This window comes from Centroberyx affinis, unplaced genomic scaffold, assembly GCF_046629955.1.
Source record: "Centroberyx affinis isolate AG114_WGS23_722 - 3 ecotype Tasmania unplaced genomic scaffold, CSIRO-AGI_Caff_v1 ptg005791l_1, whole genome shotgun sequence".
Lineage (NCBI taxonomy): Eukaryota > Metazoa > Chordata > Actinopteri > Beryciformes > Berycidae > Centroberyx > Centroberyx affinis.
In genome coordinates, this window is record NW_027282938.1 from 87640 (window position 1) to 113867 (window position 26228).

Sequence of the window (26228 nt, forward strand, 5' to 3'; positions counted from 1 at the left end):
CAATATGACTATATGACTACATTGTGGTAATGGACTTTGAGAAAGACACTGAATGCCTACCTGGTCATTCACTGTCAATCCCAACCCTAAGTCAGCTATACTGTATGTCTGAAATGTAAATTAAAACAAAATTAAACCTATATACAATACAATATCTAGTCATTAAAAGTAAAATGTACACTATCTATAGACCACACATAAAAATGTCTTTTATTTAGTGTATTAACAAATTGTTTTATACATTTTATAGACAGTGTTTTTTGTAACTTTTGTTTCACAAACAACAGTATTATAAAAATAAAAGCACATGTAACATATATTGTGATCATGGTGTATTTTTTTTTTGTCTCAGCAAATCTGGAGTAATACAGCATCTTTTTTTTTTTTTTTTTTTTTACAAAAAAGTATGATAGAAAAAAAAAGACTGTTTTTGCTGTTGTATGGAAAATTGAAAGCAATGATTTACCCATTATGTCCTAGTTTAAAAGGGAGGGCCATGGCAATAAAAAATTGCTTATGCTTATTTTGCACTCATAAAATAAATGTGATGAGCAAAATAAACAAAAAAAAAAACATGCTGGTGTTGAAATGTTTATATTGTGAAATGATTACATTGCTTGGATAATACTTCATCAGCAAAAGCTTTTGTTTACGTATGTAAGTGGTTAAAATCTGTGCAATCTACAAACGTCAGCACATAGGCAACATGTCAGTGATGATAGAGTTTTAATTTGATACTTGTAACTGTTATTTCATCGTCATCAGAAAAGAAAAAACGAACAAACTGTGAGGCGGATGTGGTGAAATCCTCCTTAATTCTACGATGTTGTACAAATTCATACGAAAGCTGACATGAGAATCCCAAACGCGCTCTTGAGATCCGTAACGACGATGGAAATGTCCCCCAAACGTCCCCAAAGCGCCGCTCCGGAATTGCTCTTAACCTTTTACCAGGCCTGTCTCATAACCGCACCGCCATCTGTGCAGCTGGACGCTTGCCCACTTATTAACTACATAATTTGGTTGTTTCGTATTCCATCGAGTTGGGCTGTTTGGCGCTGAAAGTCTGCAGCGCCGCCTGGATCCGGACAACATCCGTGGTGGACAGTTTGAGACGGTGCCGCAGCAGACAGGAGAACAGGTCCAGAGGCTGGGGTCCGGGCGGGGACAGCCTGTTGACCCGATCCCGGATCTCCAGCAGCTGCAGCAGGGCAGAGTCCTGCGATCCCTGAGTATATGGGTAGTCCAGCTGTAAAATCAGGTCCTGGATCGCTTCCGGGTCAAAGTGCATACTGTAACCGTACACCTGGATGCTGTTGATCTTCATGTAGCCCAGGTTCCGTCCCGGTTCCAGGAACTCCAAGGGTTCGTAATAGACCGTCCCGTTCCCGTTAACCGACGGCCCCTTGATGCGACTCCGTAGGTAAAAGTGGACCGTCTCGAAAAAGGTTTTCCACTTGTTGCCCAAAGTTAACGTCCAGTTGTAACAGTCCAAGGGAAGGTCTAATTTAGTCCTCTCCCAGTCTGGGTAGCTGTTCTGGTCGATGGGCATGATCCAACTCTCCGAGTGACTGCCGCCAAACGGGTTGATATAGACAGACAGCAAGGGCTCCAGAGTGCTGTTCTTGGTAAGGCAGATCTGTAGAGACATCCCCAGGAGCATGTGGACGTGGTTTGACTTATACTTGTTGCTCTTCAGCGTCAGCAGCATCCTCTTCCTCCAAGACGGGTCGAACCAGTTATTCAGCCGGACGTCGTTGCTGACGAAGATCCCGTGAATGCTGATGCGGTTGTCGCGCTTCTGCAGCAGGTAGCGTAGCTCCAGGTCCTGCAGGTCCGTCTCGAAGCCTATGTAGTGGTCCGTGGAGTCGGGCACCTCGTTGCGGCACTGACCCTGGCTCAGCATGTAGCCCTGGTTGCAGGTCGCGCAGCGCGAGCGGTTCTCGTAGGAGCAGGAGGCGCAGGAGGTGCCCTCGCCCACCGTGCAGGGGATCACGCCCTGGCAGGGGGGGTGTTCGTAGGGGCAGGAGCAAGTCCTGGTCTCCTCCAGGTAGGAGCCGATGTGGTTGTTCTCGCTGCAGTACATGATGGAGAGGATGTAGTTCAGCCAGTAGCTGAACGGCCTGCAACAAAGACGGAGCAGCATGTAAGATTTTGAGGTAAAAAACACTCAAGTATAGAATACTAAGTCTCATGTAAAACATGTAAAAACAATATACAAACAGTTCTTAAAATCCTAAGGTTCCTCATGCAGGACCATCATTAGAAACACGTATTTCACGGCCAAGCTTTGTTCAAACCCACAGAACTTTATTTGAAATTCTAGTCAAGATCCTAAGGTTTCCAAAGACACTAAATGCTTAATTACAGGGCCATGTGTATAAAATGGTGCACCATTTGTTGTAATGGTGCAGCCATAAAAAAAATAGCATCTTGGGTCTGAATATTTCACTTAATATAAGCAGCTGTAGTTTTAATGAAGCAGTGAAACAAGCAGATACAGACTATGTACAGTATATTGTCATACAGTTTGGAAAAAAAAAAGATTTTTCTAACTTTGAAGCTACTTAAGAAATTTAAGGGGAAACTCAGGGTGCAAGGGGTTTAGTTGTTTTTAGACTTGCTCAAAAACTGAAAATTAAAACATATTGGTGCTCTTGTCGTGGGGACTGATTGAAAGGCCATTTTGGGTCTTTTGACAAAGTTTTATTTCTGATTTATATACAACAGATCTAGAGTCAGTGACCAGGAGCATAACTAACAATTGTAAAATATTTTATTTATTCTAAAAGGAAAGTTCCAATGGTAAGTCAGAATTCCTCCAAAATCGTTTGTAAGAAAGGACCAGATGGTGCACGTGAAAAGGACATAATACTCTAAATCAATATTTCACAAACTTTTTTTTGTGCAGCAGAGGGGATTGGATGTAATTTTTGTTTTTGTTACACATCTGTGCCTGTTTTGGATCCAGTTTTGTTCTCTAGCAGTGTTGGCAATTCTCTTGTTGTGGTGGTGGACCGCTGCCGAATGATTTTAGGGGAAACACTGTTGTATATAAGCAATCCACATTCAAAAAACATATTTAGACGGAAAGCCGAACAATTGTCCAAACAGTTGTTTGACTGAACAATGGAATGGTTGCAAAGTGCATGGGGCACTGGGCATTTCACCAAGCAATTTTAAGCTTTCATGAGAAATATGAGCTGAAAGACAATAATAAAAACAAAAACGTAAAACACAATCTATCTCTACAAATTCACAAACCAGGTTTGGAACAAATATGAGGCGTATTCCAGAATTAGATTTTCTGGAGGACTATTTCTTATTTCTACACAGAGACAGAAAGTGCCGTGTGTCTCTCTCCCCGCCCCCCCCCCGAACCTCTGATGAGACACAAACGATAAATGTTGTATGCATGTGAGTACACAGAGCACAGTACATGGAGAATTGATAACAGTGAGTAGTAGTAACTTCAAATAAAAACCTTTCTCCTCTCCTTTGATCTGATACAACATAATTTGATACAATTTGATTCGATTCAACAGATTTTACTTATATTTGTCCTTATTTTGACTGTGGTTGGGACTCCTGGTTATCAACATTATCCAGCAATGAAACGCATATGTCAACGTTAGCATGATAATGGCATTAGAATTACATATAGGCAAAACACACCTGTATAAAACAACAGGAATTTTTGGCCAGTTGCACATTTTATTGTAACACATTATGTGCCTGTGTTTGATATTTCAGTGGAGCTTAACCACATAAATTAATGTATTTATCATAATGAATTTATGAAATTCTCCTGCATTTTACATTCATAAAGCAATGGGAACATTTGACCCACTGCAAGAAATATGAAAATCTTCCATTCCACCCAACCAAAAAAAAAACAGACAATAAAGACAGGGCTAATTACTCCTTATAACATAAAGCAGCCAAATAGAACCGCTATCGAACTGACAGTGCTTTTGTAAATTTAACAGATTGTGACCAATTGCAATGATAAAATGCAATGGCAGGACAGTGAGACTGACGTTGCAATAGGTTTGCTGTAAAACATAAACTCAAATGTATCACTAAGTGCATGTGTGTTAAGTGTGAAAAAGCTGAGAATAATTATCATGCAGAAAACTTCAATCATGACCTGAGCATGAGACGTCAAGTCATTCCACCACAATATTCCCACATCATGTGAATGCAGCATAAACCGCAGCCATATTCACCAAGGGAGGGGGGTAGTTGTTGCAGAGTGTGACATGGAGGGAGAAAGAAAGATGCAAAAGAAAGATACTCCGATAGACAAATCAATAATCATGACTTTGATTGTTGAAAGGAGTTTCCCCGGCCGATTTGTAAAGGATGGCCCACAACGTTCTCAGGAGGGACTTCAGCGATATGGTCCAAAGTATACTGGAGCACACGGATTAAAGGCAACAAACTTTATTGCAGGACTAACGTTTTGACGCCAAGTGTGTCTTCATCAGAGTCAAACAGTACAAAGACTTGTATTCTCTTAAATAACCTCCCTAATTAGGGTCTAATCCAGCACAGGCTGGAAGAATGGGGAGGGGACAACAAGCTGCATGCAGGGTTCCCAACTATGCAACAAAAAAGAACAGTAAATACATAAATAGATACATAAATATGATATTTCATCAGTAACCACATCCAATAAGCTGTATCAAGATATCAGTAACCATAATAAATAACTTGTATCTAAACGATATATATTAGTCCATTAAATATCTTAAACAAAACTCCCCTCATCAGAAATTACTACAGCATAGGCTGGAAGAGGGAGAAAAAGGGGAGGGGACAATAAACTGCATGAAAACAAAGTTCTCTCTTATGCAATATTAAAAAAGAGAAAGGAGAAAGTTAATATGAAAAAAGAAAATATATATTCATAACATTACAACAGTAACCACAGACTGCATCAAGACAACAGCAACAACAATGAATAGCCTGCATCAAAACAATGTATCTTAGCCCATTGAATATCAAAACCAACACTCTAATAAAGAATTACTACAGCACAAGCTGGAAAAGTGAAGAGGGGTCAGTAGGCTGCATGTAAATAGGGTTCTTGATTAATAAATAATAAAGAAAAGGACACATATAAAAGATACATGACCTTACATCCACCCATAAATTGTAACCACGCATCGTATTGTATCAATAATTATCATATATAGCCTGTCTCAAGCAGTATGGCTACATAAAAAAAACCAACCAGTAGGGCTTGGCTTAGGGCTATAAGAAACAAGTAAGGCTTAGCTCCTTGTTAAGTCCTGATGGTTCAACAGTGTTAAGTTCAGTGATCCAGAAAGCTTCTCCTATTATTCCTTGAGTTGGTTGAAGAGCGTTAAACCTCTTCCTTCATCGGCCCACAACTTTATCTCAGTCCCGTATGTTTGAATCAGTAGACCTGGCCCGGTTTCTCCAATCTGAATCAAATAATCATTACACCCCTACTCAGTACAGATAAGCCTTTCATAACTTAATCCATTCAATTAAAAAAAACAAAACCCAAAAAACAACAACAAACTCTGCTATCTTTAGCTGGAACTGTGAGCCGTGGACTCTGTGCAAATCTCGCCTCCACAGTGGAAGCTGTGCACAGCGGGAGCGAGGAAGTAGTCCCGTCATCCCGACTCGCGCTCTGGCAGCAGGATACGTAAACTGTCATGGAAATGCAGCGACCAGTAGGGGCCAAAGAGCAGGTGCGTGTTCACCAAACAACCTGTTCACTTTCTGTCAGCCCATTTCACACAGACCAGCCTCCTTCTAGAGCCACGGATGTAATTTTCAGTAACGGGTAAAATGACTTTTTCTGCGGCACAAGACAGGCACTACACTTTCTCTATTAAAAGCAACATTTATTTACTTGGTGAACCACAAAAGCAGCATATTGGTTGTTTTGTGCGGCTGCATCACTGCCATTCTGACACCTCTTGTATTGCCCCAGACAGTATAGCTCAAAACAGTATTGCTCTTCTTATCTCAAAAAAAAGAATAGAATGTTACAACAGGAAAATAAACTCCACAATGGATTTGCAGCATAAGCTACAAAGAATATGTTTGTTTTTTTTCCTGTTTACTTTTTTATCATCTGACGAAGACCATAATGCTTCAATACATGAATAATGGCTGACAAGATGCATGAATATTCTCTTTACAAAAAAGGAAAAACAAATCCACCATGAACTAGGTCATTACACACAAGGCGATATGGGAAATATGCCATGGAATAGAGGAAATGACTGTATTTTGAGCTTTTTAAAAAAAAAATTAAAATAAAAACAGGATTCATCTTGTCTAAATTGAGCTTATATTCCCCTGACAGTGACTATGGGCTGATTTTGTCAAATGCAATATGTCTAAGATACATTCCATAATGAAACGATTTTGATGTAGAGAAACGTGTCACAGTTTCATTCAGGGGGGGTGGGAGGTGGGGGTCATCTAGGCTTATATCTTGTGTTCTGATTGGTTGGCTTTTAACTCCTTGAAGATAAAGCAACAGGTTCCTTAGTAACAGAGATATATCAAACTATTAACTCTCATCACTACCGGTGTTTCTCTTGTCACTGTATTCCAAATCTGTCTAAATTTGCCTCATCTACCATTAATGTCTTCATCAATACAATTAAAAATTTGAATCAGACAAAATCCACACAGCTTTGCATGTGTGGATTTTGCCTGTTTATGGACAAATATAATTTTTTATATCTACAGACCCTATAATTCATCAGTAACATCTTCATCTAACCTGAACATTCAAATTAAAGGGATACACTGAGCTTTTGGGAGATTGTTCTGTTCTGTCAACTTACCTGTTAATTGATGAGAACATAGACACCAAAATCATGCATGTGTCCCCCACTAGATCATTGACTAAAACTTTAGTGTACACTATGTTGAGTGATAGAAGGCCACTAGCGTTCTCTCTAAAATGAGAAAATAAGAACTTGGATCAGCACTAAAGCTAAATTCTAAGTAATTTTACATGAGCTGCCAAGTCTGGCAGTTTTGCATAGGAGATTGGCAAAGTTTACTTGAAATATGATCTAAAATTAACATAATGTTTTGAACTAGCAGGGACTACTTTCCTGTGTAGACTGTACAGCTAAAAATCACTGTGCAGCCAATGAATATGTATTTGCTTATCTGAAATAGTTCCAAAAATAAACCTGGCTAGCTAGCTTCAGCTATATTGAGGTAATGATATCTAACTTAAAATGTATTAATCAAAATGTCATATAATAACACCTGCTAACAACTTCTTCTAACTAAAAGGTTAGCCTTCTTACTTTGGAATAACGTTAGTAGCCTACTGTCACTCAGCATAGTGTACGCTAAAGTGTTAGCATGGATCCTACTGTCACTCAGCATAGTGTACGCTAAAGTGTTAGCATGGATCCTACTATCACTCAGCATAGTGTATGCTAAAGTGTTAGCATGGAGCCTACTGTCACTCAGCATAGTGTACGCTAAAGTGTTAGCATGGAGCCTACTATCCCTCAGCATAGTGTATGCTAAAGCAGTGGTTCTCAACGTGGGGTCCAGGGACCACTAGGGGTCCTTGAGGGTGTTCCAGGGGGTCCCCAGGAAGTTGATGAATTGTTAAACTTGTAAACAAATTGTAATTTGACCTGACGAAGATCCATCATGGATCGAAACGTCATGAAATAAAGAGTTAAAGATTAGGCTACTTCGGTGTGCGGGTTCTACTTCTCAATAGAATTGTTAAACTTGCCCATTATTTCATTTACAAGAAGTGAACACAATTAGAAAATGTAGAAGAATGACTGTTTTTATCATAGTTTCACTGTTATCTCTCTACCTACAATACAGATAGTCATGGAATTCTGGACAAAATCATATAAAAATATTGAGAGATTTGGGTCCGAGAGACAACATCTCATCAAATGGGGGTCTGTGGCCCTAATGTGGACTAAATTAGGGGTCCTTGATGTGAAAAAGGTTGAGAATCACTGTGCTAAAGTGTTAGCATGGAGCCTGCTCTCACTCAACATAATGCAGCCAAAGTGTTAGCATGGAGCACCTGAGCCAACAACACACACGGATGACTTTGGTGTCTGTTCTCATCACTTAACAGGTAAGTTGACCAATGGGACAATCTCCTGAAAACTCTGTGTATTCCTGTAAACACTGCCAACTTTCACTGCACAGACGCACCGCTTAGATTCCCCTGGATGTAAAAGAGACCCAGGCTGGGAGTGTGGCCAAGTCATCAAATGTGACAGTACAGCTCGCTTCACTAAGGCCTCAGTTGGATAGCAACGCGCTAATGGATTGTGTTTATTATTAGCATAATGCCTAGTTCAGGGGATAACAAAGAGATACGTAGCTACTACCGAGTGGGCTGAAGTGAATAAATGAGCGCTGACGTTCACACCTTGGTTTAAACTACTTGTGATGAGGCGGCAGGCTTTGGTATTTTTTTTTTGCTCATTCTCACACACACACACACTCACTGCCACTTCCACCTCCATACCCATGTCAACAGAAAGGTCAGCAGGAATACTTATCAGCTTCTCACCTCTCCCTCAGCATAATAATCTTGGGCTGCGTTCGACACCTCTTGCTGAGCGTGAAGAGCTTGTGCACGATGCGCCGGGCCTTGCCCAGGAGCTGCTGGCTGCTGAGCTCCAGCTGCCGGTAGCGCTGGTGGACGGCCGGCTCCGTCTTCCAGAAGTACTGGATGGCGGACGCGTTGAGGGCGTAGAACGTGGGCAGCCTCCGGACGAAGTTCTGGAACTCATCTGGAAAGGCAAAGAGAGGCGCGGAGGGAGTCATTCTAGGGTTAGGGTTAGGGTTAGGGGTTAGAGACCTTCAAAATCAAATAAAATGATAACCATTGGTTTTGTTGTGTTTATAAAGCTGTTTTGAAGCCTTGTTCCAATAAAAAAAAAACTGGATTATATTTATGAAATATTTTAACTTGAAACGGGTCAAATTTGACCCGAACACAATAGGAGGGTTAATGTGTGTTAACAGAATACTGAACTGGGGAACTTAGGACCCTGGGAACATAGGACCTTGGGAACTTAGGACCCTGGGAACATAGGACCTTGGGAACATAGGAACCTGGGAACATAGGACCTTGAGAACTTAGGACCCTGGGAACATAGGACCCTGGGAACATAGGACCTTGGGAACATAGAACCTTGGGAACATAGGACCTTGGGAACATAGGACCCTGGTAACATAGGACCTTGGGAACATATGACCTTGGGAACTTAGGACCCTGGGAAGTTAGGACCCTGGGAACATAGGACCTTGGGAACATAGGACCCTGGGAACATAGGACCCTGGGAACATAGGACATTGGGAACTTAGGACCCTGGGAACATAGGACCCTGGTAACATAGGACCTTGGGAACATAGGACGCTGGGAACATAGGATCCTGGGAACATAGGACCCTGGGAACATAGGACCCCGGGAACATAGGACCATGGGAACATATGACGCTGGGAACATAGGACCTTGAGAACTTAGGACCCTGGGAAAACATAGGACCCTGGAAACATAGGACCTTGGGAACTTAGGACCCTGGGAAAACATAGGACCCTGGGAACATAGGACCCTGGGAACATAGGACCATGGGAACATAGGACCCTGGGAACATAGAACCCTGGGAACTTAGGACCCTAGGAACATAGGACCCTGGGAACATAGGACCTTGGGAACATAGAACCCTGGGAACATAGGACCCTGGGAACTTAGGACCCTGGGAACATAGATACGCTCCCACGCAGAGAGTTGACCCCCCTCCTCTAACTCCAAACTGACTCACTCCCTTCCCTTCCCTTTTTTTTTTTCCCTCTCCCCTTGAATCATTCTTACCCAAATATATTCGGCTGCTATCGTCAGAGCAAATGAGAGAATCGTTTTGCGGGGACCACATGGGCTCGGGAGCCGCGGGGCAAACTGGGAAGTGATACTGTTTGACGCATATGCTAATGGGAAGCGGCAGAACTAAATTTGGGGTTGGGGTATACATTTCATTATTTTTTTTTCTTTCTTAATGAACAAGCCAACAGCTTTTCCGGGGCTTAAGTATGCAGGTTTTTCGGGAGCAGCGGCCAAAAAAAACCGACGGACAAAGGATAATATCTTTCGGGGGGCTTTCAGCGGGCTCTCGGACCTGCTGTCTGCCGGGACACACACACACACACACACACACACCGCCGAATAAACAGATTACACTTCCGAGGCGTTCAATAACAATATCATCATCATCACCGCCCGCGATCCGTTATCTGGGAAAATCAATACGGGCACATCGCTGATGAGAAAATGGCCGCGCTGTTTGTAATTAGTTAAAGTCATCTTGATAATGCAGCATCTGATTAGAAAACCTATTTAGAGTCAATGGCTTCCCCGGTGATTACTCAAGGTGTATTACATGTTGCTGTGAAATTAATAAGGTGATTAAAGGGTTGTAATGAAATATATTAAAGGGTTTCGCTTTCCAAGGCATTTATAAAGAGGAGAGAGGGAGAGAGATGCTCGACTGCAAATGATGTATAGTTTCCCCCGTCTCTGATTCCTTGATGTCTTAGGTAAAGATTATTAGCGTATTTATTTATCTATTTATGTATTTACATGTCCAGCGCTGTAAGTAAACCTGCCGATACTGCCAAGGAGAAGGAGGGGAAACTACCGGTCCGCTGCCAACACTCAAACGTCATTTCGCCACCGAGACGATGACACCTCATCCCCCCGCCAGCCCCGGTCCCTTCCTCTCCCGTTATTATCTTGTCAGCCAGCTGAACCCGTCCAGGTAACAACGCTTCCCTTTTGTATGACTTACAAAAAAAACCACATAGAAGACGCTGTCAGATTTCGGAGGTGCACGGTTCTGCAGGAGGCACAGGCAGGAAGGCAGGCAGTGTGTGTGTGTGGGCATTATTAAAGATGTCACAACCTCAGAGAAGAGGATCAATGAGGATGGCGGGGCGGTTGGTTTGTATCAAGAGGCTCAGCCGGTACTCTGAAATTAGCCAAATTATGAGCTTACAATTCATTTTAGAAGTGAATTCTACTAGCCGGGGGATTTTTTTTTAAACTCCTTCATTAAATGTTTACAGCAAATGGAAAAACAAACATTTTAGCCTCGGATTAGAATACATACTGTAGGCTATTTACTAGTCAGTAGAGCTTGACCCATAGTCTCTCTCTGACTATTTCAGTGTGGTGTTATGAATATCATGCTCAAATTAAAAAAACTGCACACACTTCTGCTTCTTAAAGTCAAATCAAAACTATGGCAGTGAAGTTCAGCCATCCTCAAATGTTCGAGCTAAGAGGCTGCTGCATCAAGCAGGGGTGTCACTTACCTGATTAATATTAACGATATTAATATTCATATTAATCAAGTAATTAACGGCTGTGCTGATTCAAACATAAGTGAAAGCTGGGAGAGGGGGGGATTGTTAGCAAATCGTATTGCCACTCTTTGACCAGGAAAACCCAATTTAACAGTCAAAATAATTAATATTGATTCCTCTATTGGTGTCATTAATTGTTTCTCTATTAGTGCAAACATATTAGCACGCCCACAGAGTCTCAAGGCAGTTTGTTTTTAATAAATACAGTATTGTAACTCAGCTTGCTGCAGTTCACAGGGCACCTTGCTGCTTAATGGGGGAACGCCACACATTTTCAGTAAAATATCTCTCTCTCTCTCTCTGCCCCTCGGGGAGAACGGTGATCATAGGCAAAAAAAAAAGTGCCAATTGGGTCTAGAGCTGGAGCTGCCAGGCCCAGCTGGGTCAGGTCACACGGGCGGCTCGCGTACCTCGGATGCTATTTTGGCACGCCTGCTTTCCAGTCCAATGCTGTGTCAATGGGAGTTGGGGATCTAAGACCTGAACCTGGCGACTTGACAGGAAATATTTGAGCGTCCCCGTGCGAGTGAGCCAAATAATTCGGACGTGTTATTTGTTTTGCAAAAGAAAAAGCTCACGAAGATCCACTGATATTCTCTATTTTTCATCGCAGAAAGACAGAAAGACATATTTTACTGTTGGAAACTGGCAGCATTCCTCTTTAAGTTCTTGCCGGCTCTGCCCTAATCAAGTTGCCCTTAAAACAGATGGATGTAGCCAACGATAATAGACTCAAACCAGCAAAGTGCACTGAAAACCTATGAGTGCAGCTTGCACTAATGGCTTCAAAATAACAAGATGGAGGAAGGAACCGAGCGCTAGCTATAATAGGCGATCCAGTATTAAGGAGTAACATTCAGAACAAACCTGTTGGGTGATGTGCCTGCATTCTGGGATTCTATCCAGCCAACATTAAATAAGCAGAATATGCAGAAATCAAGTTTCTGTAAAAGAGCTTCTGTAAAAGCTTTGCTGAAGTAACAACAACAGCAGGTTTCTGGGCTGCCCTGTTTTGACCGAATACATGTGTGAACCAGCCACATCAAAAGCTAACCTCAGAAGACATTTCTTTTCAAGACATGGAGATCAAAAGCTGCACTATGCAATTTTCACACACTGGGGGCCACAAATGGCAAGTGAGAGGTGGCTGTTTGAATTTTGACGACTTCAACACTCAGATACCATGTAGCGTGATGTCAGTAAACGGCGCGCATCCTGTGATCTCGTTATACCAAGGGACGCCAAAGGAACGAGGGAGGAGAAAGATCTCTCGCTTTCTGTAAAAAAAAAGAAAAAAAAAGTGGGAAAACATTTTCTCTGGACAGAGTGTTCGCTCCCCCGCTGTTTAGGAGACGGCTTTGTATTTCGTTTTGTATTAAGTTTTAATTCATAAAGTTTTGATTCATTTCCCACCAGTGACCATGCCACACACCAAAATATAATTTGGACAAATGTGGTGAATCAACAGAATCTAAATCAGGGTGAATGGGATGCTCTTCTCTTGCAGCCCCACTCCATGATATTGCCTGATTTGTACATAATAACCTTGCACAACGCAGCTTTAAAATGGGTCTTATTACATCCAGATACACAGAGTATATTTGCTGTAATTGTCCTTTGCTTGCTTTCATTTCCTTTCCGTCTTTGTTTTCTTTGCCTTTCAAATCTGCGAGCAATAAGGGGGCCATTTTCCCGACAGTGGGAGGGACACGGACACCGAAACACTGACCTGACTCCATAAAGTCTTGGTTGGCCATGTTCCAGGAATCTCTGATGTGCAGCAGGCTGGCCTCCATAGCCCTCAGATCCACCTCGGGGCAATTACACTGGGGGTAGTCCGCGCTGCACTGGCACCAGCAGTCGCTGTCCCGGCACACGAACTGGCCCTCCTCATTGCAGCCGATGTAGCTGAGAGCCGCCTGCACGAACCGAGCCCTCAGGTACTCTGGCAGTATGGCCTGGAGGCCTGGGGCAAGGACAGATGAGGGACAGAGGCATGGAAATGTCACACGGACACCTGAAGTGGGAATTGTAAATACTTTAGGTGTTGCATAAAAATGTGTTGTACGCTCCATCTGTAAAAAGCGGCACAGATTTTCTCTTTTTTTTTTTTGCCACGCTTGGCATACGCTCGGCGTCGCATGCAATACACAGAGATTCACTTAAAACTGTATTTTTACTATGCGCTTCTGCTACTTTTGTTCTGATTCATAATTGTCTGGGAGTCACTTCAGAACTCTGCAGCATGCATGGCAAGAAAAGAAAGACTGATTGAAGCTAAATTCGTTCTGACACTCTCGTGTTGCAGTTATAGGCCTGCCAGAGAACAGACACTGTGACAATTCCATCAGAAATTGGGAAGGGGGAAGGGGGGTGGGGGGGGGGGTTCAATTATGGATGGCCAACCTTGCAAATGAATCTTGTTTTCAGGGCTCTGAACCAGAACGGAGCTGACAGAGTCGAGGTTGTCATAGTTACTGCATCCAAGAGGGCCCGTCCTTGTTTCGGTCACCTAAAGGGAAGAAAAACAGAGGCACATGACAATAATCCATACTGTGAGAGGAGCCCACTAACGTCATTAAATATACAGAGCGACGCGTGAAAGAAAGAGAGGAAGAAAAAGTGCGAGAAAGCGCGAGGCTGAATGTCATGTAGAACAAGATTAGCAATACCCTTTCCCCATCACTTTCTCCTCTTCTGAGAAACAAAATATATTACACATTAGTTAGACTTCTCTCACTCTGCAAATCATATTTTGGATAATGACTTTGGGAGCTAGAGGGGGTGGAAATTGAGTTGTGATAAAGAGCCCCGGAGTAAAACTTAATGGCTGTGTTGTGGTGTGATGTGTCAAATGATAGAGCAAATCCATCTCTACAATGTGTTTACCCATTACAATACCCTTTGATACCCATAACATGCTAAAATCCATTGCGATGCCACTTTAAGGATGTCCCATTCAATTATATCCACACTTGAGTATTCATGTAATTGCTTGGTGCAAACTTGGTACTTTATATTGAGTATAAAGTGTGTCAGATGTGGCTTAGATGCTATTGTGAAAACATGCTGTTTCGCCACTAATGCATAAAGTTAATAATTATTCATTCTTACACTACACTGACATTTTGGTCCATTGGTCACCTTACCCAATATGAGAGCATTGGCACCAAAATCATCTAAGTGAGTCCAGTACGCTTTAGCATGCTAACGCTTTAGCAAACAGCGTGTTACGTAACTGACAAGCGAAATCCTAAAAGTGAGAAAATGAAAACTTGTAGCAGCTCTAAGGCTGGATGGTTAGTTATTTTTAATGATGCGTTCAAACCTGCCAGGCTTGTTTAGAGGACTGGTACAACAGACTTAGAAATTTGCCAAAAGATGCATTCTTTGAAACTACTTCGAAACTTGCTTTGTTTACCTCAGAAGTTAGCCAGACTTCACCATGAATATTGAGGTTGTTTTGAAGACTGAGATTTTGTTTTCAGAAGTTGAGAAGTCATAGAATAAAAAAACAACACCAACTTCCCAAAACGTTCTGGGAACATTTGTTTTTGGTTCTGGGAATGTTTATTGAACGTTCCTGCATAGCGTTCCCTAGATGTTAAAACGGCAAGTTTTTCCTGACGTAAAACCAACATTATTGTTACGTTCCCAGAATGTTCTGGGAAGATTAGTTCAGTGTTCCAGGAAGGTTACTTGAACGTTCCCCCTCAACGTTTAGAATTTTGTGGGGGGGGGTTACCTAAAAGGCTACCAGTAGGGAACCTCAGGGGAACGTTACAAAAATTACCCCCAAAAAACATGACTTTATGTGGTTATTAGAACGTTTTGGGAATGTTACGTTGAACAAAAACATTTGTGCAACATTCTTAGAACATTGTGGGAGGGTTACCTAAAAGGCTACCAGTAAGGAACCTCAGGGGAACGTTATTAAAATTACCCCCAAAAAAACGTTACTTCATGTGGTTATTAGAACGTTTTGGGAAATTACCCCCAACAAACGTTACTTCATGTGGTTATTAGAACGTTTTGGGAAATTACCCCCAACAAACGTTACTTCGTGTGGTTATTAGAACGTTTTGGGAATGTTACGTTGAACAAAAACATTTGCACAACATTCTTAGAACATTGTGGGAGGGTTACCAAATAGAAACCTGGAAGGAACGTTATGTGTTAGCTGGGTTTGGGTTACTAAAACGTATAACTTCATACTTTGGAATGCTAATTGCGTACTGTATGCTAAAGCGTTAGCATGCGCACCGGACGGAGCTATCCACCAGAAACACAGAGATGATTTTGGTGCCAATCCTCTCATCACATATTGGGTAAGGTGACTAACGGGCCAAACTCCCAAAAAAGTCAGTGTAGTCCTTTAATGCAAGGCCAAGATATAAGAGGCATACTAAGTGAGCTACATTAAGCAGAAAATAGACTGTCTTAGGAAGCTTTAGGGGTCGAAGCGACTTTCATTTTTTACACAGAATGATGAGGACACGCAATGAGAAAAGAAATCCTTTCAGAATGAAGTGGGTGGAGAGGATGTGGAGTCTACCAAAGACGCCGGGCAAAAAATAGGAAGTGAGCAACGGAGTTCAGTGGAAAGAGAATACCTTTGGAGATAGGCACAGAAAGATCCTACAAGTTTGCGGCGCGTCTTGAAAGATCCGACTACACACCCGAGCCTCAAAGACAGAACACTGAATTTGTGCTGACGAAACGCAGAAAAAAAAAACCCCCAAAAAAACACAACCCCACTGTAGAATCTCTCCTCTCCTTTGAGCTCATGGTTAGATTGTTCACAATCGCAGCTCAATCATCCTTGACAAAAGCCTGATTTAGAGCACGCGTGTATCTAGGCTCCTCGGGCAGCAGAGACAAACTGCCAGCCTGAAGGGAAATCCATCTCCTTCGCTGTCACCGGCGAATTATTGCGAAACACCATGACGGCTTCTTTTAATATTTTCCCAAAGGCCCAATAAAAGTAACCACATCGCCTCGCTAGATTAATGACAGCAACTACGGTATCCAGCCAGCAGAAAAAAGGGACACTTTTCCCTCGGTGGGCAGAAAAGTTGTACATCTACTTTAAGGTCAACGAGGATACTGAGTACAGTGTGACAAGAAGAAGAAAAGCTGAGGTTTGTGTACTGTATGCACTGTATGCACTGTATTGTATGCAGAAAAGCCAGTCATCCGATTCCTACTGTGCAACACCTGGCTGACGAAAACCTTGGCTTATTTATTTAAACAGCTAAAAGCCACTGTATTCAATTTGCAATCATTGAAATATATATTCTTTTTGAATGTGATGGCGTGGTGATTTTCAGCGGCACGGAAAACTCAGTGACCCCAGATGAATAGAGAGTACAAAACGGGCGTGAGGGAGGAGGAGGAGGAGGAGGAGAGAGAGAGAAACTTTGAGTTCCATTCTCCTTTTTTTTTTTTTATTGATGTGTCAACGCAATTAATTAAATTCCGAGCCGCCTCCACAGGGATCCGCAGATTAATTTCTAACACAGACAGATGTCCAACTTAAAGGGAAAATTGACCGAATGTGAATCTAAAGATGGCTTTTCTATGCATAGCAATGAGACCATCTGCAACGAGAACCCAGTGGAGCAGAGCGTGTGCGCACAGTCGGCCTTCTCTATTAGAAATCACCCCCCCCCCCCCCCCCCCCCCCCGCCCCCCCGCCCCCCCCCCCCAAAAAAAAAAAATCCTTTTTGTATATTTTAAGTTGTTTTTTTTCCCCCAAGACCTCATGGGGCATTTTGCTAAAACGGAGGAAAAACACATACAAGATATTCTAAAAATGTGCTATGTAAATGACATGCGTTGGGGGTGGTGTGGGGGGAATTATTAATACGGCATAATTGAGTGTGAGATAATTGTGCTGACTGTGCGAGAATACCCAACAGCTGCATTTAATGGATCCAGTAATTGCACTTAAAGGCTTTCCTAGAATAAGCAGTTTGTGTCGCCTTCGCGCGCCGCGGACGTGACTTGTGTGCATTATCACCGTATGATTTTTCCATGCGCGTCTTTTTGATGTCTCGCCGCTGTTTAAGTGCTCCTCCGCGCGTTTCCAGATTCGCACAAACAATTAGCAATCCTGAAAATGCTCCTCCGATAACCTCCGGAGACCCGGGTCCCCGGTCTGTTCCGCTGTCTTTTTTTTTTTGCCACGGCGAATCGCGGAAAGTAATAATTTGCAAAGTGCTCGGAAAGTCCCTTAACATCGTCCACTGATACAGATGGCTTTGAAGCGCATTCATTATTTCAAAACGGGGGGGCTTTAATATTATCATAATACCAATGAGGCGCAAGCATTAAACTGATGAAGATTCATTCATTTTGCGAATTCCACCTATGAATAATTCCACAAAAACAGCATAAAATGCCACTTACTGAGCTAGTGTTGTCAGATGTCTGAGCAATAATGGACTTTAAAATGCCTACACTCCCTGCTTGCTGGGGAAAAAAAAAAAAAAAAAAAGATATAAGATAGCATTAATGTTTCATGAGGATCATTGCTCATTTCAAAATTGCCTCATTCGCCGCACCTTCAAGAATTGCCCTGTTTTCTTAATCACCAAGGCATAGTGGATGTGCAAATCCACATTTGCATCCGAGATATGTTTCTGCTTGTTTATTCGTTCTTTTGAGGATTGCGCCGCATGTTTTAAGACCACTTTGTTGCACTGGCTTACACTCTAATGTCAACCAGCCCGGGATAAGCTTATCAACTGGAGGGAGAAGAAGAGGGAGAGGAAGAAAATAGCATCGGAATGAGATTATCTCTTGCCCTCGAAAAAGAAAAACAGGGAGCCACCGAGAGCCACGGGGGAGCAGGGGAACCTTTAGGAGAAGAAAGTGGGATTTAATACTGTATGTGGTGCTCTGTTCACTGAGTCACTTTTAAGGGAAACTAAGCTATGCTATTTAGCAGGGAGTAGCGGTCACTTGAAGGGGGGGGGGGGGGGGTGAAAGAGCAAATTTGATTCTGTGCAGTTACTCTTGCTCTCCAGGCTTTACCCTCTTTTTTTAGAAAAAAACCCCCCAACAAAACAGCTTCAGATCAAGGAGAACTCCAAGCTGGGAGAGGTTAAATTCTTCCAAAAGCTCGACTTCAGAAGCCAGGCAGACATCAAACCGCGGCCAACAGCTATCTCCCTATCAATTCCATACAATTATGCGGAGCCTCTCTACCTTACAACCTCTCGAGTCGGAGGGAGAAAGCTGTATAGATCCCGCGGCGGGGCACCGGGGGTTGAAGACGCGTGTTGAAAAGTCAAAAGGAGGAGGAGGCAGCGGCAGAGCGTTTATCTTCCTCCCTGAATAATGAAGATGCTAAAAAAAATCTGTCCGTAATGAATAATTCATCCGCACATGAGCGATAAAAGAGGACAGAGTGCTTTGTTTTGTTTTGTTTTTAGCTTTTTTTTTTTTTTTTTGGGTTTATCCTGCCATCAAAACGGCGCCGAAGCTCCGAAGCCTCCGCCGCCATTCCTCACCGGCCATTATCTGATTTCCTAAAGCTCGGCCTTCCATATATTCCTCTTACGCTCCCGACAAATGAAGCGTAACGCGGCCGTGACTGACTGAGCGCTCGCCGCTGCCAAATTGGGTCAAACAATCCTTATCGCTTCTCCCCCCCCCCCCCCCCGCCCCGTCAATGATATTCTCCTCCCAACTTCACCCTAATGAAGCTTCAATCCGGGACGCGGAACCCGGGCTGTAAATCAAAAAAGGTAAGCTCACGCGCCACCGCTGATTGATGTGGCGGCTTCCGGGGGGGGGGGGGGGGGGCTAAAGGCCTGTTAAATAAAGGCCCTGCCTGTCCTCCTCTCATGTCTCCCATTCATTAGCGCGTGACACCTTAACTCATACCCGCAAAATGGTTGACAAATGAAAGGGGGGGGGGGGCTCTCGAAAGGAAATTATTGAAACGGAACGGCTTATTCATCACGCCGTGTAACAGTAGAGGCACACATCCCCCTTCAGCCATTCTTTTTTTTTTTTAACTCCTACCTATCTCATCCCGCCCCCCCCCCCCCCCCCTTCCCCTCTCTGATTATTTTCCAGGGCTGCTGTGTTTAGTCCTATAGGCCTCCAGGCCAGGCATTTCTCCCTTTTTAAAAATATGTTATCTCTTAAAACCAGGGGACCGGCTCTCTTCTTAAAGGCTGCTTTGTTTTGGCATCCGTCTTCATTGGGGCGAGCTACAAAAAAAAAAAACCCATGTTCTGAATTAAAGGCTGCTGACGCCGTGAATATTTCACATCAGTCACCTGCAAATGCCTCACAAACAAATGGACCTCAGAGGGCTTTTTCTCTATTCATCTCAATCAGAGGGGGGAGGGGGAGGGGGGGGGGGGGCGTTTAGCAGCACTTTGGCTCGGCGGCGGCTGCCAAACCCGGCGGCTTCGCCCCCCCCCCGTCCTCTTACCAATTCACTTTAGAGAATGTACAGTTTTATCTCTGATGGGGGCCGTATAGCGGGGGCATCGCTGAGGACAAGTCGGTGAGAAATGGGCCGGGAAAAAAAAAATAAAGGGCGAAGCGAGTTTTTTAGCTGAAGCGACGCCGTCAGAATGACTGAAATAGCCTAGATACCGATGCTTCTGCTCTTCCTCTGGATTTCTGCTCCTCGGTTGGTATGCTGCTGCGTGCCGCCTACTGCCGACTGCTGAATGTTAATTTCCTACAGTGACCTCGTCATGATCTACAGATGCAGATAATTACTAAGATTCACATCCCCTTCACAACATAGTTATCCGGCAGTCAGTATGTATGAAGTGGCTCTGCAAAATAAACTGGATATTGTGCATAAAGTACAGATGCAGTCATCACAGAACTCATTACTGTATGTACTGAACAGTGAAATGCGGCTACCGTGTAACAGTGTAGCCCTGGAGGGAATTGGTAAATTCAAATTGTTCTCTTCACAGGCGTAGTGGAGAGGCATTTTTACTGCATTTAAACAGTTATGCAGCCTTATTTTCTGATGGCTTTCATACTTTCTCTGAAATTATTGAAAACCTGTGTAAATATAGCAGCTAAATGACAGTTGAGATGATAGTGTAATCGTTCGTAGCTGCTGCCTGCATCGTTTTGTGACACTGGGGCCTAAATATGTTTCTGATATCAATTCAAAGCAGCTTCAGAGGCCATATGCTTTTCTGGGGATCTCGTCTTGTTTAATCTTGAATCGTCACGTCTGGTCTGGTCTGGTCTGGTCTTGTCTTATCTCGTCTCGTTTCGTCTCGTCTTGTCTCACCTCATCTCGTCTCATCTCGTCTCATCTTGTCTCACCTCATCTTGTCTATTCTTGTCTCACCTCATCTTGTCTATTCTTGTCTCACCTCATCTTGTCTATTCTTGTCTCACCTCATCTTGTCTAATCTTGTCTCATCTCATCTTGTCTCACCTCATCTTGTCTAATCTTGTCTCATCTCATCTTGTCTCATCTCATCTTGTCTCACCTCATCTTGTCTAATCTTGTCTCACCTCATCTTGTCTCACCTCATGTCATCTCATCTTGTCTGACCTCATCTCGTCTCAGCTCGTCTCATCTCATCTCATCACGTTTCATCTTGTCTCATCTCGTTTCATCTTGTCTCATCTTGTCTCACCTCATCTCGTCTCATCTTGTCTCATCTCATGTCTCATCTTGTCTCATCTTGTCTCACCTCATCTCGTCTTGTCTCATCTCATCTCGTCTCATCTTGTGTCATCTTGTCTCATCTCATCTTGTCTCACCTCATCTCATCTCACCTTGTCTCACCTCATCTCGTCTCATCTTGTCTCATCTCATCTTGTCTCATCTTGTCTCACCTCATCTCGTCTTATCTCATCTCATCTCGTCTCATCTCATCTTGTGTCATCTTGTCTCATCTCGTCTCATCTTGTGTCATCTCATCTTGTCTCGTCTCATCTCGTTTCATCTCATCTCATCCCATTTCATCTCATTTCCTCTCATCTCGCCTATCTATGGCACAAAGCAAACACCTTGAAGAACCTGACGCGGCCTTTGGCCAGTGTCTCTTCAGGTCGCTGATACGACTTACATCCCATCGTTTTTTACCACAGGTGAGTGTAAACCAAGTAACAGCCGCATGAGAAAGCAAATTCCTCCGAATGCACAGAGAGAGCCGCTCTCTCTCTAGTGCGAAGGGCAAACCTCAGCCGATTCAATTCATTCTCCTTGATAACAACTGACAGAGTGATGAATGAACATACCCTGAAGGTATAAAGAAGTAAAAGATGCAGGGCGATATTTACATCATAAGCATATCTTGATATGCATGGAATACTGTGCCATCTCCAAGCCTGTGAACACACTACCCATGAAAGAGCGGGGGAGGAGGTAAACAATGCTGCTCTCTTCGCGTGTCATATCGCAGTGCAACACAGCGCGTATCATGAAGAAAATTCATGTTTTTAATCAACCTGTTAAAATAGCTACATCTTCCAATTCATTTTCTCATATATGAACATACAGTATATGAGAAAGGGCCAGTGCTGTGGTCACTCCTACTGATCTCAGGTGAGCATACTGTTGAGTATTTTGATGAATAATTCAAGTAAACAAAATAAAACACCAGGTCCTCAACATGTTTTGAAATGGAAAATGCTCTCAGTTTTATAACAGTGCATCTTAATGGGATTTCAGCTACAGGACGGCTTTTGCCCTACAGTTCTTTGGTATAATGTGCAGTATACGGATGATTGATTGCCTTCCCGCCGCCACGTCTCAAGTTATACGGGTCGCCTCACCAAGGGTGTTCTCCCTGGATAATTTTCCCATGTAGCACAGCAGGAATATTTATTTGGAGGAACTCCACTGCTGAAGCGACCCTGTGTAACCTATGCAATGGTTGCTACAGGGTTTCGGTTTTGGCTGGCACATTAGGTCAGGTCTGAAAGTGCCATCGCTGTGAAGAGTTCATTAATAATATATGGGAAAAGAAAAATTGCTGAAATTCACCATTCCATAACCTGAATATATAGAGCATCCAGTCTGTAAAAGTGTTATAATTTTGTCAACCAAGGACTTAAGTTGCCTTCTGTCCTTTAAAATATGATGTTTTAATAATATGCTGCATAATGATATGCTGCATTTGGGATAGGCCAAAGTATCCCATCAGGAGCCTGTTGATGGGTCATAAACTTCATACAGTAATTGGTAGTAAGTGGTAAGCACTTGGCAAGTAGTGACCATAGTGGACTTTGATTTACTTCAATGATTTGTTCCAGTACTTATGCCCAGAGGGGGGGGCGAAAGTGCATAAGCTGTTTTAATCAGTCAATACCTCATGTTAATCTTTTAATCAGAAAGTTAAATGTTATGAATGGACAACAGAAGGAATCAATTTTGCATTCACAACCCAAAAGCTTTTGCCTCGTTTTACACGCAAAGAACTACAAATCTGACATAACCTTGCATCTCCTCCACGGTGCATGAGTCAAAAAGAACTAAAAGAATGAAAAAAATACAGTTATTCTTAGGGAACAAAGCTTCAGTATGAAAAACCAATGCGTTTCAGGCTGCAATAGCCTTCAAAAGGGTTACTGGATATGTTGGTTTTTAATATTAAAGGTCTCATATTATACAGTTATCATGACTTTATTGTCAAATATCCCACAGCTCAGGATAAGAATAATGGTCATCGTCATGTTTGCTAATAAATAATTAAATAAATAATTGAAAAGGTATTTATTGAATGAATTTGGAGACTAATTCCTCACAAGCAGAACAGTCACAATACTGGACCCTGATTGGCCGACAACAGCAGCTCCCCTAATTCAAATGAGGCAAACCTGCTGATTGGAGGCTCTCCAGTTTAAATGCTGCAATCTGGCTTGATTGGAAGGATTGTTCAGCGAGGGGAGCCAATCAAGACCAGTTGTGATGTGTTGCCTGGAGTTAGTCCAAAACTGCCTGTAAACACTTGTAGACTTTTGAAAATGTAATAACTTTAAATTTAACCACTCAAGCAAAATTGAATTTTAACAATATCAGCTTTAATCATCCGTGTATATTAATAGAGGTATACTTCAATTCCTGTAATGGAGGAACTTCAAAGGCCCTTAAATTGTTCCGCAAGAGCAGCTGAATTTTCCATTCCTTTTGTGTTCCACACAAGGACAGAGGGCAGCAGGTTTTTACCTTGATGGCAGTGGAAGCGATCTGGATGTGGTGTAGCTTGCGCAGGGTGCTCTCCCGGTCAATGAAGTAGGAGGCAGCCAGCTGGTGCAGAGCTTCCAGAGTCACAGCTGTTCCATTGGATTCGCTCGCTTCAGCGGTCCTACTCAACTTCCGCTTGTCCACAAAGATCATTAATGACTCTTCCCCTTTTAATACAAACACACACACACACACACACACACACACACACACAAACATACCCAGTGATGTCGTCAATAAAAAGGTGAATAAACGACGAACTCTGGTCTGTGATCATCAAAATGCAACCACCAAACCACCACCGATATAAATAATAAACAACCCTAGTTTCAGAAAAGCATTATTCATTTTGCTCCTACTTTCTCTTCATATAACTTGCGCCAGTTTGATACCACTTACCATGAGGCACACTATGAATTTACCCCATAAAGATGTTTAACAAGGCGGGTAAACTCTATTCCACAAATCAAAAGAGAGGTAAGCTGAGTTTAGGTGGGTTTACCTGCCACTACGTCCTTGCATGGACCCACACACACAAAAGAGAGGCACTGAGCACCAAAAGATAGCATCTACAATATCATTGACCTTATTCACACGGCGGCCATTTTGAACACTCGGGGTGGGAAACTCTACCTGGAAGATCGGCATAAATCTAGTGTTACTTCAACATATAAGTGTGGACTCCTGATAGACGAACAGTTACCAGATTAACTAGCAACACTGACAACAACTGCCTGAATTTAGCAGGAAGTTAGCTAGTTAGCTTACTAATTAGTTAGCTACTAGCCAGCTGCCTAGACTAGACTCTGTTAGGTAGAGATAATGGGCCAAATACATTAAAATGCGAACCAATATCCCTCTGATTCTTGAGATACATTTGTTTCTCATATGTTTTTCAGTGTGAATCTGTTAAATACTAAGTGTAGCGCAGCTGGACTTGCTCTTCCAGGTAGAGTTTCTCACCCTGAGTGTTCAAAATGGATTTGTTCCATGGCGGTGCGACCCCCACCAGGTTAAACCGCAAACTAATGTGAATTCTTTAATGATTCAAGTGTCAAATTAAAGGGGGCTACGTGTAGCATATGACCATCAATAAATCATTACCGTATACATTTTGAGAAATTCATAAAATTACTGTAAACAAACAAGACTATCACCGACAGGATGGCAGCCTCCGCACTGTATTTTACATTATGTATCTTTAGGTCGGATTTGGCGGGAAATCTGCTGGATTGCTTTACGGCACAAAACAGGTAGAGGGCGCTGTTCTTCCAGAGCGACCGGAGCTTCTGGCAATGGTAGCCTACATAGCGGAACAAGTGAAAGGCCGATGGAAGCATTGGGGTTTATGGGAAATGTAGTCTTAATTTGGAGAAACACTAGCACTAACAATGCCACTGGTGTGAGATAGAGACGACCAGTCATCTCCACCATAGTCTTATTTGTTTATGGTAATCATATCAAGGAATCACAATTAACCTGAACTTTCCTGCCGGCCCCGCCACTTACAAACGCAGGTTGCACGGCCAAGCGTTGTTCAAACCCACAGAACTTTATTTGAAATGCTAGTCAAGATAACAAGTTTTCTAAAGACACCAAATATGTCACGCTACAAACAGGGAAATGTGCATATAATGATGCACAAACATATAGATTTTTTCCATTTGATGTAATGGTGCAGCCATGAAAACATGGCGTCTTGTATTTGAATTCATTCAATATAAGCAGCTAGAGCTTCAAGAAAGTGTTGGAACAGCAGATACAGAATATGGATGTGATTTGTGAGATTACATAAGGGGAAATTTAAGGGTAAAGTCAGCTAAAGTCAGGGTACAAAGGGGGGTTAATTTGCTTAACCCCCTAGTTAACGCTGCCGTTTAGAAATGCTACACAAACCACCTTTCAGACCTCCAAATGTCTTGAATGAACTGCCAGCACAACCTGGCGCTAGCACTCAACCGTTTACCTCCTCCTCCTTCCTCCCTCCTGCTGGGGAAAAGTCGAAGTAGCAGGAAAGAGAAAAGTGGCCCCGTCCACTTTTATTTACCTCCCAGCGTGGCGGAGAGCAGGAAGTGGGTTCCGTATTTCCTGATGATGCTGTCGGTGATGGCGCTGAGGCCGGGCCTCCTGCCCAGCTGCCTGATGGTCTGGAGGAACTCGGGGTCCAGCGGCAGGGCAAAGCCATTGTTCTCTTGTCTCTCCAGGGCCAGGCTGTTCACCTTCCAGCGGCCAAACTCCCTGCAAGGTCACACAAACACACACATACACAATGTAAGCAAAGGACACACATGCACACACACATATAGGCCTATATACTGTATATAAAGCAGGTTAAGGGAAAGCACACAGGCACACATACTGTACTGTAAGTCAGCTTGGGCGTGAATTGAAACAAATAGACGCATTCATACATGCATGCACGCACACCTGCACACGTATACGGTATACAAGCGCACACACACACGCAAACACAATAAGGCACAGTCCATTAGAGGGCCCTCTCTATCATCGTCAAATGTGACAGGGAGCTGGGAGCTGTCAGAGACATTTCCAATAGAGACACAACGAAAAGACTAAATATAAATCCACCGAGTCGCTCTGAGCTGTT

The 26228-nt window shown here is 42.9% G+C and overlaps 1 protein-coding gene across 1 annotated transcript; it reads right to left on the minus strand.

Annotated features, from left to right (window-relative positions):
- Positions 1 to 471: 471 nt before the first annotated feature.
- LOC139667832 (BMP/retinoic acid-inducible neural-specific protein 3-like) lies at positions 472 to 25775 on the minus strand. The gene is made up of 6 exons (XM_071547305.1): positions 25668 to 25775; positions 23603 to 23787; positions 13834 to 13939; positions 13157 to 13393; positions 8573 to 8795; positions 472 to 2123 (listed from the first exon to the last, which is right to left on the minus strand). The coding sequence occupies exons 2-6, from the start codon at positions 23771 to 23773 to the stop codon at positions 1007 to 1009; spliced, it is 1854 nt and encodes a 617-aa protein (XP_071403406.1). The 5' UTR covers positions 23774 to 23787; positions 25668 to 25775; the 3' UTR covers positions 472 to 1006.
- Between the last annotated feature and the right edge of the window lie 453 nt (positions 25776 to 26228).

What these genes read in the sequence shown, in the direction of transcription:
- LOC139667832 (XM_071547305.1), bottom strand. Translation starts at nt 23,773, where the DNA reads ATGATCTTTGTGGACAAGCGGAAGTTGAGTAGGACCGCTGAAGCGAGC. An exon ending in TCGCTTCCACTGCCATCAAG is followed by an intron (nt 13,940 to 23,602) that starts GTAAAAACCTGC and finishes TCTTCCCTTTAG; the next exon opens with GTGACCGAAACAAGGACGGG. An exon ending in ATTATTATGCTGAGGGAGAG is followed by an intron (nt 2,124 to 8,572) that starts GTGAGAAGCTGA and finishes TCTTTGTTGCAG; the next exon opens with GCCGTTCAGCTACTGGCTGA.